Below are 14,033 nucleotides of genomic sequence, written 5' to 3' on the forward strand. Positions count from 1 at the left end.
GAAGACACTGTGTTGAAAGGTTTTCTAATGAGACTACAATAATCAAAATAGCACCAACTGAGGATTTCATAGGGGGTTTAACACTCAGAGATATTGCCAAGCAGTAGTCCAAATCACACTTTCAAAATAATCAATCCAGTTTTAAATGCAAACCTAATTCACATGGCCAATTCACAAGAGGCTGGCAGTTGCATTTTAGAATAATTACAGTATGCATATACTCCTAAAATCATACAAATAAATACAATCATGTCAAAGGAAAATTTTGGAGGAAATATTCAGGCCAATGAAGCCTGTTTACAGCAGCACTCCTACTCTTCTTTTTCTTCTGAGCCACTGATTGATGGGATTAGCAGGCTTTGATGGTCGTGTTGGTCAGCAACAATCATACAGGTCTAAAAGGATTACTGGAAGGTTGTCATGATACTGGGACAGGCACAGTGCCTGTTTGATGTCACCAGTGTGACCGCACAATCACCTCTTCAAAAGGTCCTGTGCATGTGACCTTCACTTTGGCAGTTGTCCTGAAATGCTGGCATTTCTGTTGTCTTTTCTATTACTGTTGTACAATTGTTACAACTTCCATATTAAGAAAAGTTTAAAAAGGTTGGATATACAGAACCATTCAGAAGTTTGGACACACTTTCTCAGTCAGGTGAATGGGGAGGTGTGTTCAAACTTTTGATTGGTACTCTATATTTCAAAGTTAGAATTCCCTATTCGTTGACTTATCTAAAAGATTTTAATGACTGACAAAAGTGTTCAGAAAAACAGGTAAGAGTAATAAAAATAGAAATAGAAGTGTATTAGTATCCAAGCAGCATGCACACTGAATACAAAGTAGGGTAAGACACATGAGCATCTTGATTACACACTGGACTTTCACTTAAGATCTATTCTGTTTGATTCCTCTCTGCTCTGTTTTGTAATGTTCCTCTTTATTATATCTCTTTTAACTCGAACGAGTCCCTAAAAGCCCCTTGGAGGCCCAGTATAAGTCTCTAGAACAGTAAAAAGTGTTAAAGTTAGTGATGGTGGCAGCAGTAAGGTTTACATTGCTAGCTAGCTAGCTCTTTATGAGACTGTGTAGAATACTTTCTGGCATTTACTGTGAAAAGGTGAAAGGAGAGTGGAGAAGGACAGTGCACTGAAGAGGATAATGTCAGAAGGATCAAATTAAGATTACCTTATTGCTCAAAGGGAATTGGCTTTTCTGTCTGTCCATATTCCTCTTGACACACACATGAAACTGTATTCCCTCCCAGGACAGATCAGAGAGCAGGGTCACCTGTGGTGTGATGGCAAAGAAGAAATCAGGTCGAAGTTTAGAGTTGTCTTCAATATGCAATAGAATAAGTTTCTAATTGGACTGACATTTACTGTAGTAACACATTGGAAGAAGAGAAATTAGCGCAGAAAAGAGTTTGGCAGCAGTAAACTTGGGGAAAGAGAGAAGAGGCACATAGTGAGATTAGCAGCGAAGAGGGGAAGTGCCCCCACAGCGAGAATGTTAAGTGTTTACAAGATGACGATCTCTCCGCTCCTCCGACTACCCCATGCCTCTCTCACTGACACACCGCCATCGCACCTAATCAGCCAATCACGGCTGGATTCTGTCTAAGAGGCCTGATTGGCTGATTAACCAAGCTCATCAACACAACACCCGCTGAGACTAAAACGCACACGGTAACATGAGCAAGTACATACACACTACGTGCAAATTACTGAGTGTGCCCTGTAGTGTGTGTGCACATATGCATAATCTATGTATGCATTTGTTATCTTCTTTGCATTTGTGAAAGATTTTAAATCTGTGTGGGCACCATGTATGTCCACAAAGTTTGAAAGATTAAAAGTTGAACTGTTTTACCACCTTAAGCATCAAAAAAGTGGTTAAACTTTGTTTCTAAGTCTTCAGTATTATTTCAGATGGCTGTGTGTACGTGGGGGTTGGGGGTGGTAGTAAGAAAGAAAATGATTTTTTTGGAATTAGTTTTACACAGCTGCGCAGTCGTTTGGTTAACATAAATAAATACCATCATTTCCAGCAGTGAGTAAACACAAATGCACAGAGCTTAAAATGACATTTTTGGAAGTATAATGATATACATGTAATCTTTTAATTCTTTTAATTATCTAAGTATCTGGCAATGAAATCAAAAACGTATACATTCTAATCTGTATCTGGTAATAATCTGTAGCATACAAACACCATCAAAACAATATTATTTACTGCAAGGAGTGGGGGGGGGGTTTAAAAATGATACCTACCTCAGACTCCCTTACATGGCTGACAAGATGTCCTTGGTGAGTACAGCTCTCTAAGAGAAAGTGCTTCTCCTCAGCTGAGTTTTTCCTCAATTGTGGGGCTGACTGCAGTTGAATCCTGTGATAACATTTCACAGCACATCTGTGAGAGTACAGGGGCTGGCTCAGATTGGTATGTTCAAAAAGGACATACAGTCATTGAGGGTGAGAAAAATTCATTTATGTGTTTTTAAAAAAAAAAATCTATTATATATTTAATTGTTTTCACTTTAGTAAGGAACTATGCTGCAGCATTTTGAAGTGGACACGGTCTGCAGTGGCCTCTGCAACTGAACACTGGTTACATACAGGATTACTATAATAGCCTCTATCATTACACGCAACCTTCTTTCTTCCTGTCATTATTGCTCCACCCTTTCTTCCCTTCATTCATACCCCCGTTCCATTATCATTCCTATTTTCCTATGCAGAGCACGGCAATGTATGCAGTACAGCAGGGCCCTACGGCAGATCAATGCCAATATTTATTTCATGTCCTATTACAGGGGCAGAACTGCAGTCCAGAGAATGCAGTGATGAAAGTAAATGTCCTCTCCCAGAGAGGCACAGAGAAACCGCATTAGAAGTGCAGCCTGCAGCCTGAGCTTCGAGAGCGAGGAATATGAGTACAAGCTCAGGTTATAGGATTCCAATACAGCAAGCTACAAGCATTACCAGGGGGTGAGGCCTCCAGAAAGTGAAAGTGAGCAGGTGAAATCCTGTTGCTTTCAGTGAGAGATTCAACCCAAAATCCTTTTTCCTGCTCTTCAACAGTTCTTCTTCTACTGCTTAGACAAGCCACATTTATCTTTATCACTTTGGAAATCCCACCTACTGTATGTTGAACTACTACTGCCTATCAGTGTCACAGTGAAAAGGAATGGTTAGAATATATTAGAGTAGGCAATATCCAATAATATATAATAGAAATATTATACATATAAGTTGCCACACTTTTTTTGTTTGGTTTTTTCCATGTTTATTTATGCCAGTAAGCTGTATGAATGTTAACATGATCATGTTTGAATAGTCCTGATATTTACAAGTATCCTCTGTACATTATGCATCATTTGGACAGCACAGAGTATTATAATGCCAATTCTCAGTAGAAGTTTGACAGAGACTGAGCATTTTTTCTTTTTTAGTCATTGTCAAGGAGATGTATAAATAAAGCAAAATTAGTTGTCCAAGCAATTGCTTTATTGACCTGTTGTTCTTTGTACATGATCAATTCATTAAGTCCATATAGGTGCAAAGGCTCACAGCTACAGTGCAGTTTACATTTCTATTGCTGTCATTCCCTCTCATCTGCAGCATTTTGAACATTGAAGATCAATAGTCACTGCTCCGTGTTTGATTATAATTGCCTGACTTAACCAGCCTCCATTCTGTCTCTCTCAGATTTATTCCTGACAACCGATGGGTCGAACTTTGAGACGTGGATCAGCAAGGTAATGAGCTTTTTTGGACTTGTCTGACTTCTGTTTCCTTGTCCCAGTTTTACTTTTCGTATTGTTGAGCGAGTCACTTCACTGCTTTATACCTCTGCAATAGGAGACATGATCACTAAACATTACTTTGTACAAATCAGGTCATAGCTTTTTAGACTGTCGGTTCTCACATACTGTGTTGTATTATAATAGCACATCACATTACTGTATTAACATTTCTATTTTAACTAATACAACATATAACTTTACTTTTATAAATGCTACTCTCAAGTTACCACAGCCCAGTGAAATGTAAAATTGCCAATCCCCAAATGGTATTAATATAAAATGAAGGATGGAAAGCAAAATACTTTCTCAGATTTAAGAGGATGAAACCAGCAAATATTTATTACGGTTAATGGATTATCAAAATAATAATTGGTTTGGGTTCCATCAATCAACTACTCAAACTTGATAAGTTGACTGATCAATTCAGCAAGGTGTATAAAATATCTATTTGAAAATGTTTCTTAATTTTCAGTAGAGCAGATGAAGACAGTTGATCATATATGCAGCAAGAGAACTATCTGAACAGGTGTGTCCATGTTTTTTGGTGTGTGATCATGTGACCATTATAGTTAACAAATGACTGTTTCCCAAACTTTATAACTTTATATATGAACCAGTCGTATATAATAATAAATATGATAAATAAGTATATAAAATAATACATAATGAATAATAATAAGAAGAAGAGTCAGTGTCCAGCTACGCTATTGAAGTGTATATACCTGGTCTAATAGGCATGAACTAAGGGCCTTCAGTGTGGCCCCTCTGTTCATTTCCTTCATGTAACAAACAGATCTGCAAAGCTTTGGTGGGTCTTGGGCCTACAGGATTGGGCTGCAGGATTGTCGGCACTGCTGCAGGACTAGTTAATATTCTGGGAGAGCAGAGAGGGGAGACTGTGGCTCTGGGTTTTTTGTCGAAGGGGCCTATTTGAAATTCAGCAGGCCGAAGCACAAGCCGAACAGTAGTCTATCTTATCACAGTGAGGGGGAATAGGAGAAAAGAGAGAGGAGGAGGTAAGGAAAAAGAGAGAAACAGAGAGATATTGAAGGATTTGGCAGAGACAGAATGTGCGTGAGGGAAGAGAGAGACTTTGGGCCCTATCTTACACCCGGTGCAAAGCGGCGCCAAGCGCGACACAAATGTCTTTGCTAGTTAAAGACCGACACTGTTGTCATTTTCCCATCCAGTGCCCACGTTGTTTAAATAGCAAATGCACTTGCACCCATCTGAGCATCCATGAGCGTGTTGGTTTTAAAATGAGGTGTGGTAAGGCACATTGTTGACACATTGCTATCTTGAGGCAGCAGAAAGCGATTGCGCTACTGACCAACAAAAACCTGGTCTGAAGTCAATGGCGCAGTGTTCCTATGTTATTTTAAGGGAGCATTATCAAGATAGTAATATGCACCTACATAGGCGGGTGCACAACATGTGTGACTCTGCTTGTCACACACATGGATGGACAGCAGCGCACAAACATGCAAAAGATCACAGTGCGAAAGATTATTATTGTGTATATTTACATATTTTAAAAAATATGTCATAATGCTTAGTCCTAATATTTATCAGAATTAGCTAATAGCAGTAATGACAGGTTGTCTAATTATTTGACCAATCGTGGCAATACACGTAGGTATTTAAACAGACCCGTCAGGATGCGGGTGTCTGTTTAGACCCAGCAAACGGATTTCAACAAGGGATCAGACACGGATCGACTTCCCTGCTACATCAATACATGAGGACATGAGGAACACATGGGGGAATAAATGAGGTGAAAACAGTGATCAAATAAAGAACTCTGGACAGCTTCTAGGTTCAGGTTCAGCACCTTGGAGAGCTGACCAAGTCCTTACCACTGTGTGATGATTTTTTACATGAGTAAAATTAATGATTTTATTTTTAAACAATATTTAACAAATATTCTTTAACATTTTTGAGATTACAGTGATCAGGTTTCCATACTGTCAGCAAGCAATTACAACCCTGCTGACGTTACTGCATGACTGAATAAAATGATTTTAAAGAGAACCAAAGCTGTAATTAAAAAAATAAACCTTTTCAAAAAACAAATGGACACAAATTTGCAACAAATTAACAAACAAGGTTATAAACTGGTGGTCTTCTTCCTCCTCGGGTTTGCAGGCGAGGAGCACCAGGAAGGGGCTGGCCACGGGAGGGTGCAGGAGCAACAGGGGCCAATATTTTCATAATGGATCGTGCGCTTTCACTTCGTGCATGAGAAGATCTGTTTACTTTGCAGAGAAGCGTTCCTTTTTACAACTTGGCAAATCCACCATTATAAAAAGTACATCCCTTTTGAACCATGTGCCTGGAGCTGCGACCACTTTTTCCTTAGTTGACCTAGCAAACGTGGATTTGGACACACCCTAAATTCACTTTAGACCATGCACCTAGACTTAATGCTCAAAGACAAAGGAAAAAGTAATTTTGATAGTTTTTGAAAGTAGGATAGAGGTTTTGGCTGTTTTCTCAAACTATTGCATCTACTTGAATAAAAAGAATCTAACACTTGTATCAGATGATTATCTAATGATCAAAATGCAAAATAAAGAAAAGAATATAAACATAGTCTATTATTAAAGTAACACATTTTGAGGATTGTGCTGCCTCAGTGGCGGTCTGCACTCTCACTGTCCTTATTAAAGAAACCTTTGTTGGCCATAAAGTAAATGTAAAAATGCAGTATATTTTGCTTATAGATGGCAGTTGGAGTGTTGCTTTGCTTCAGTAAAAATAGGAAGTCATTTAGCATCAGAGGTTTGTTTTATCTATGTAAGGAAACAGAGGTTATCTTCTAAAGCTCATAACAAGCCTGCTAGAAAATACGGTATGTAATCATTCTGATAGCGGATCTGTCTCCCCGACTTTGTGTGAAGCATTCTCTTGTTTTGCTTTGTGTCATTTATTCATTGTAATGAATTCATCATTCGAGCTTTTATTGGCTAGTTCCTTTGTAGGAAGGGTCAGTGTCTCAGTCTTTGTCATTTTGTACGCTGTGCCAAGTTCCAGTTGATAAAGCGTCATTGTTTGGTGAAACAATGACGCTTGGTGGATCTTTGAAATCCTGTTGGAAAAACAGTGTAGAGCAAGGGACTGGGAGCAAGGCAAAGTGGACATACACACACACACACAAAGCAACAGACAATGAGTTTGAGCCTTGTCAGTAGAAAAATCGAAAGGTCCTCTGCAGTCGTATCACTACATCTCATTTTCTTCCTCAGTTCAAAAAGTAGTCTAGTCCTACCCTTTCATCTTACCACCCTCTCTCTAGTTTTTCTGTTCCTGTCCATCTCACTGATGCACACACGTATAGTACAGACACAAACAAGCGCTCACATCCACACACACCTACTGTCCATCTAAAGACACGTGGCATTGCCATGGATACACACACACACATATACACACAAACACCAACCCCTGTTAATCCCAACATGGTCTTCGGTTCAATGTAGCTGCATCTATCGGTCACAGGCCAGCAAACTCTTCTTTCTCCAGCACTCTGTTTTAATTACTTTTCTCTGTTTTCTCTCCCTCTAAGTCTCCTTCCATCCCTCCTCATTCCTCTGTTTCCCTGCGATTACACAAGAGAAGGCAGTCACAGAGGAAAAGGAGGGAGGGAGGGAGGGGGGGGGGGCAACAAGCTGTGGAGATGAGTGAAGAGAGGTGTTTTCATTGGCCAGCATGTAGAGCCAAGGGGTTTTAAAGGTCAATTCTGTAACTGGTGATATAATAATTTAGTTTGTTGGTGAAGGGAAATTCTGATTTTCTGCACACACACCTCTGATTACACACATATATCAACATACTGCACTTACAAAAACACAAATGCATTTGGATACCCAACCCACACACTGTTTACCACTCTATCATCTATGACATCCTGCAGATTCTGTAAGCAAAGGAGAAAATATACATCAGTGACTCGCAAAGCACACAGGAGCAAGATGTCAATTTACATCGAAGATCAAAACAAATGTTGTAGTTACATTTACGCTAAGCTAAGCTCTTGTCTTTTTTTTTTAAGGAAACAATGAAATGGCCACCTGCATAATAGCTCATTTCATGCTTATTTGTCATAACAATTACAGATGTTTCCTCCAGTCTTAAAAGCATAATATGCAAATAATAGAGTAGTCCCATTAGGCTTACATATTGTAGGCCTTACTTTTATAGAGGTGGCATATTATCATAATTTTGCTTAGAAAAAATATTTAAATTTGTTGTTTTTTATATATTTATATAGATAGATAGATAGATCATCAGGATCAGCTGGTTGAAATTCACCAGCTGTGCATTCTGTATCTGTGTATGAGATGTAACACACCACTGCAGTTTAGTATTCATTGCAAAAATGGTGAACACAACAGTCGAAATGTTACTTTTTGCTTTCAAAAGCTACAATGTGTTATTGTGTCTTTTAGTGTCTTTCTCATGCATTTTGCTTTAAATTCAGAGAACAGTAAACATCAGTTTATCCTGGCTATTATAACCACATATTAAATACACTGTATGTCTGCAGTCTCACTCACACACACACACACACACTTTGAGTGGATCCAGCCCTTAATCCCAGTGTTCCCAGCACAAAAAACAATTAACCCAAATGGCATGCACCGCTACATAAAACTTCACCATTCTATTCATGTTTGCCTACATTTGCATCTATCCTGCACCTTATTCATTCATTTAGTTGTTTTTAGGAAGGATAGAAATCCCAGGTTTTCACCAGGATAGACGCACTCTCCTGCAATATTTTGTGTAGTAAAATGTATTTACTGATACAACTTTGCATATGTCATTCCAATACACTATTTGGTGAGGTGTGTGTGAGTGTGTGTGTGTGTGTGTGTGTGATCCATGTGTTGGGAGTGATGTGAACAGAAGGGAAGAATAATAACAAGACCTGTAATCCTTTCATCTTCACACATCAATCAACTGTTCTCAAACCGACACACACACACACACACACACACACACACACACACACACACACAGAGTTTTAATCATGACATCTTGCAATCAGGCAAGCGGCACCAGTCAATCACACTAGCTAAGATCTCATCCTCAACAAACACACAGTCAACACCCTATTGCCACATCTGTTGATGATTGTGTGTGTGTGTGTGTGTGTGTGTGTGTGTGTGATTGGAAGCTTTTGATCTAATTGACATGAACTGAATCTAGGCTTTTGAAGAGATCAGCTTCAAAGTGTGTAATTTTCTTTTTCATGGGTCAGTTGAACATACATGCATGCTTTTTAGGAAGCAGAGCAGTATTACATAGATTCCTCTCTGTTCGATTCAGCAGAAATTATGCATTAATTATATGAGAAGACACTACAAAGCATCTAGATCAATATAACTAGTATGAAACTCAAAAACTCATTATCTCTCTCTCTCTCTCTCTCTCTCTCTATATATATATATATATATATATATATATATGTATAGTTACAGAACTAATAATTGACACAAACAGATTTGGGCAAAAACACACATCCATCTACTAGCAGTGATAGCTTGAATGTAGGGCTGATGTACTCGGCCAATCCACTAAATAAATGTCTCTACATTTCTGCCTTCAAAGCGTCAGAGCACAATTTGTGTGCCGTACGTTACTGAAAGGAAAGCAGTAATACCGGGCTGAATTTACTGACGGCTTGTGCCTGTGTAATGTCCACACAGCGTAAAAAAAACAACTCACCTGCAGCTCTCCACTGAAGCTTTTCAGGAGACATCACATGATTAAGTGCTATGTTTGAAAGCTTTGATATTTAACACTGTAGAGTGTATTTATGATTTGGTCAGCGTATCTACCGGGCATTCATTTTTCAAGCGCCATTCTACTGCAAATAATTCACTTAAATAGTTTTTTTTTAGGTTTTCCATGTTGATCTGAAACACAAACGTCAGCAGCAGTTTAGGCACTGCAGGATTAGCAGAGGCTGCAAATAAAACAAATGAATCATTGTGACATTCATAAATAATCGGTCATTTACTATATTAAGTGCAACTCTTGCTCCGGCTTTACTGCAGAAGCTGTTAAAATAAGACTGTGAAAATCAAGATAGCTGTTGGAAGCCTTGAAGTAATTATCCTTCAATTCATTTTATAAGTTCTTTGGTCAAATTTACTTTCCCTTTCTTTTTGTGTTTTCTGGCTGTGTGTGTGTGTTATATATGTGTGTAAGCTTCGGCACTGTGTGTTTAAAGGTATACATCATATAATGGGTTCATTCCTTATTCAGTCAGGATGGCTGTTGCTACTCAAACTAACTTCCCAGACACTATTTATTCTCAATAAAGTGCCCTTGCTTCTTCTAGAAACATAAAACATATATTTTACAACTGAGATCTTTCCCCTCCATAAAAACCTACCTGGCTCCAGATTGTAAAAACACTTACTAATATTCAGGTTGTGATGTTGCAATCGTCTGCACTATATTCTTAGATGGCTAGTTTTATAGAAACCTATTCAGATGTCAAAATATTGATGTACTAACTGACCTTAAGAGAACTTCAGGCTATACCGTCATATCTACAGACCCATCAGACTGGCAGCACCATTCATTAGTGTCTTAATCTAAATGTCCCAGGGTTGAACATGAGACTATGAGTACGAGGCCGCCATTATGATGCGTGGACACTCGCTATAGCAGATGTCTGAAGGAATTAGGCCCACAACACCTTTAGGAGGCTAAATAACTGTTCCTGACATTTCATAACTCCCCCCGCCTCCACGGTAAAGTGCCTGCTGACTGGAGTTGTCATGTTTACTGGGATACTTGAACAGAACGCAGCCATCAATAATGTTATTAATGGCACCTGTATTTTCCTACTGTAAGTCAAAGTGTCTGCTGTGAAAAAAGACCTGTCGCTGAGATTTTTTTTAACCTTTCTACCAAAGTAGTCATTTCACTACAGTTACAGTCACATACTGCCATTAGCAACAATCAAACTGCTTTTGACAAATAGTTCAAGTGATAGAAAATTATGTAAGATGTTTTTTTTAATATGTACAGAAGATCCAGCACAGTCAACTTATTGTACAGTAAGCTTTGAGTTGGTATTGTTAGTCACGTTCACTTGAAAAAACGTTTTGTCTAAGCAAGGACTTCCCTCTGCCGTTAATCGTAGAGCATGTTGGCAACATCACATTCATGTGTTGTTGTGGTATTTCCCTCTACACAGAAAATCAATACCACAGAGAGTGTGTTGCATTACAATGTCAGTGTTGCGGGAATCTGTCCAATGTTGTTGTATCTGTAATAGTGAGCAGCAACTGACATTTACTGATATGAAAATGTTAGTGTTTATAAGTAAGTAATGTTGAATATTGGTTTTCATATTCCTGTAGTATACTGTGACTCTGTTGTATTTCATTCAAAAGACATTAACTAGAATCTGAATGACATCAACATTTACTCTAATGAATTTGTTGTATTACTTTGTGATGATTGAATATTAGACAATGTAGTTGCTGATATTCAGTAACTATCTTTGGCTTGGTGTCTTTTTTTATATCTGTCTTAATTTCTACTTCTCTCTTTCTCTGTCAGTTTATTTTGATTGTGCAAATGTAATAGTGATAGAAACGGGTAGCCTTTGCCTACTGTTTATAAAATATTAACAAAATAACATAATAAAATCATTGTGTTAACATGAACAGCAGATTAAAGAGATATTTGGTGTGAACACAATAGCAGCTACAGTATTTAACCACACATACCCTCAGACACGCACGCACAGTTATACATAATGTATATGTGGCTCTCTGTGACTCAGTCATTGTATCTGTCTCACTCTCTCTCTCTGTCTCTCTCTTTCTCATAAATCACTAATGCTGGTATCAGCAGGCAACAGTTTCCCACTGCACACAATCACATCTGCGCTTACATGCACACACACACACACACACACACACACCTATCTCTTTCCCCCAACTAATATGCTTATCTCTCTTCATTCTTACATGCCCTCTGTAAAGGGCACCAAACACCGATGGCGTTCGATGTGCTTAAAAACACCTGCATCCACCGTGTAATGCATGCTCACATACAGGCAGCATCAAGACACATGCAAACAACGACACGTCATGTCAGGATGTCAGGATATGTTGCAGAACCATTTCCCTTGGAAAAGCAACAGTGTGCTGCCATTATGGGTGTACCAGACAACTAAATCGATTAGGATTGAAATAATTAGTCGATTAATCAATACATTTGCATCAACTTTGGTAATCAATAAACTGTGTCTTTTTTTTCTTTTTCTTTTTTTTGAGCTAAAATGCCAAACATTTGATGGTTGCAGCTTCTTAAATGTGAGGATTTGCTCCTTTCCTCACACATTATAATATATTGAATATCTTTTGGATTTGCATGTTATTTGCATTAACAAAGCAGTTTGAACTTGTCTCCTTAGTCTAAAATTCCTAAAATCGCTGCTAAACTGATTAGTTGCTTACTTAGTTTAATGACAGAAAATTATTTGGCAGTTATTTTGATAATAAATTAATTGTTTAAGTGAATTTGTGAAGCAAAAAGTGAAACATTTGCTGGTTTCAGATTCTCAAACGTGAATTGCTGCTTTACTGTTGGTTGGACATTTTGAAAATGTCACCTTGGGCTCTGGGAACTTGTAATGTAGTACTGTTTCAGATTGTACAGGTTAAACAATTAATCAAACAGTAAAAATCATAATATAAAATAAAATAACTAAATCACTTGTGTGTTAGCTAACATCATGTAAATTAACACCAAATGAATTGGTTTTGAACATACATATGCTTTGCTAACTTCTCATAGGGTTCTCTGTAGTGAAAAACAAAATAGTCTTTTTTTATCATCAGATTTTGTTTCAGTTTTTTCCCTTTTTTGGGCATTTTTTCTGATATTTAATCTGCAAATGTATCACTGAGTGTTCTCATTTAGTGTTTAAACGATTTGAAACTGCCCATATATACTTCTACTGTGAATATAGTGGTTATTTATAACCTGGTAGCTGTAGTGTTCCAGCATCTGCTAGAAAATATAAGTATGCATATATGCAGCTCGTGACAGTGAAGTGCTCGCTTGTGTTCACTCCTCATGTTTATGCACACACACAGTTATACACAAAAGCCATCCTTTGTGACTCCTTCCCCATGGACCATTGAATGCCCCTTGAACCTTGTTCCTGTAAAGAAAATGTACAGAGCCAGCATGTTAACCGTTAAACCCCTGCCCTCTGTCTCTATGTTTCACACTAGATGAACTGGATCTGTGACATTATACACCACATTTACTGAATAGAAAACAGCATCTCACAGTCCAATAGTTGCAATATGTACATATGAGCATTTATAAAGCTGCATAATGCCTCTCTCACCCTTCTTTTCTCTCTCCCTCTCTCTCTCTCTCTCTCTGGCTACCTAATGGTCGTTCTCTCAGGACGGGAACTTCAGCAAGGCAGACATCTTTCCAGCAGGCGCACCAGCCGAGAACGTCGGACAGTCATCCTTTGTTGATTTCGGTGAGAGTGACAGAGATTTGTCATTTGCTGTCAGTTTTGACATACCTGAAGTGTGTGTGTGTGAGTGAGTGAGTGAGTGAGTGAGTGAGTGAGTGAGTAACAGAGAGATCCTTTTTATACCATCCATGTATGGCGGGGATCTGGATTGTAATTGGACAGTGAAGATGTACTTAATGTATACTAACTCACTAAAGATGCTTAGAAACCTCTGAAAGTGGTCTGACTTGTACTGGACCAGATTGTACTCAATCGTTTAAGTGTTCCGACCCGTGTGTGTGTGTGTGTGTGTGTGTGTGTGTGTGTGTGTGTGTGTGTGTGTTTGTGTGTTTGTGAGATCCATTCCTCTCTAAGTCCTTTAAGCTCCCTCTGCATTTAAAGCTGTGTAGCTTCAAAGTCTCCCAAATAGGACTACTGTCTGGTCTTTTTGGCTTTGGCATTTTCACTACAGTGCTCTCATCACATAACTTTCTTTCCTATACACACACACACACACACACACACACAAACACAGACACACACACACACACATAAACACACACCACAAATGCTCACCCTTCACCAGACAGGCTAATCTCATGTGTGCATAGCGGTTACAGACACACACTTCCTCACAACTCACACTCAGTCCCACATAGAGCCAGATTTTTGGGGACATCTTATCCCCTTGAACAATCTTGGCCAGCAGTATTCAT

The 14,033-nt window shown here is 38.6% G+C and overlaps 1 protein-coding gene across 2 annotated transcripts in view; it reads left to right on the top strand.

Annotated features, from left to right (window-relative positions):
• Window positions 1-14,033, top strand: part of itfg1 (integrin alpha FG-GAP repeat containing 1) — a 148,722-nt gene that overhangs the window by 23,215 nt on the left and 111,474 nt on the right. For both annotated transcript variants that reach the window (XM_044366039.1, XM_044366106.1), the window contains exons 7-8: window positions 3,709-3,758; window positions 13,260-13,341. In XM_044366039.1, coding sequence (XP_044221974.1) covers window positions 3,709-3,758; window positions 13,260-13,341 — 132 coding nt within the window. The remainder of the gene's footprint in view (window positions 1-3,708; window positions 3,759-13,259; window positions 13,342-14,033) is intronic.

Source organism: Thunnus albacares, chromosome 1, assembly GCF_914725855.1.
Source record: "Thunnus albacares chromosome 1, fThuAlb1.1, whole genome shotgun sequence".
Classification (NCBI taxonomy): domain Eukaryota; kingdom Metazoa; phylum Chordata; class Actinopteri; order Scombriformes; family Scombridae; genus Thunnus; species Thunnus albacares.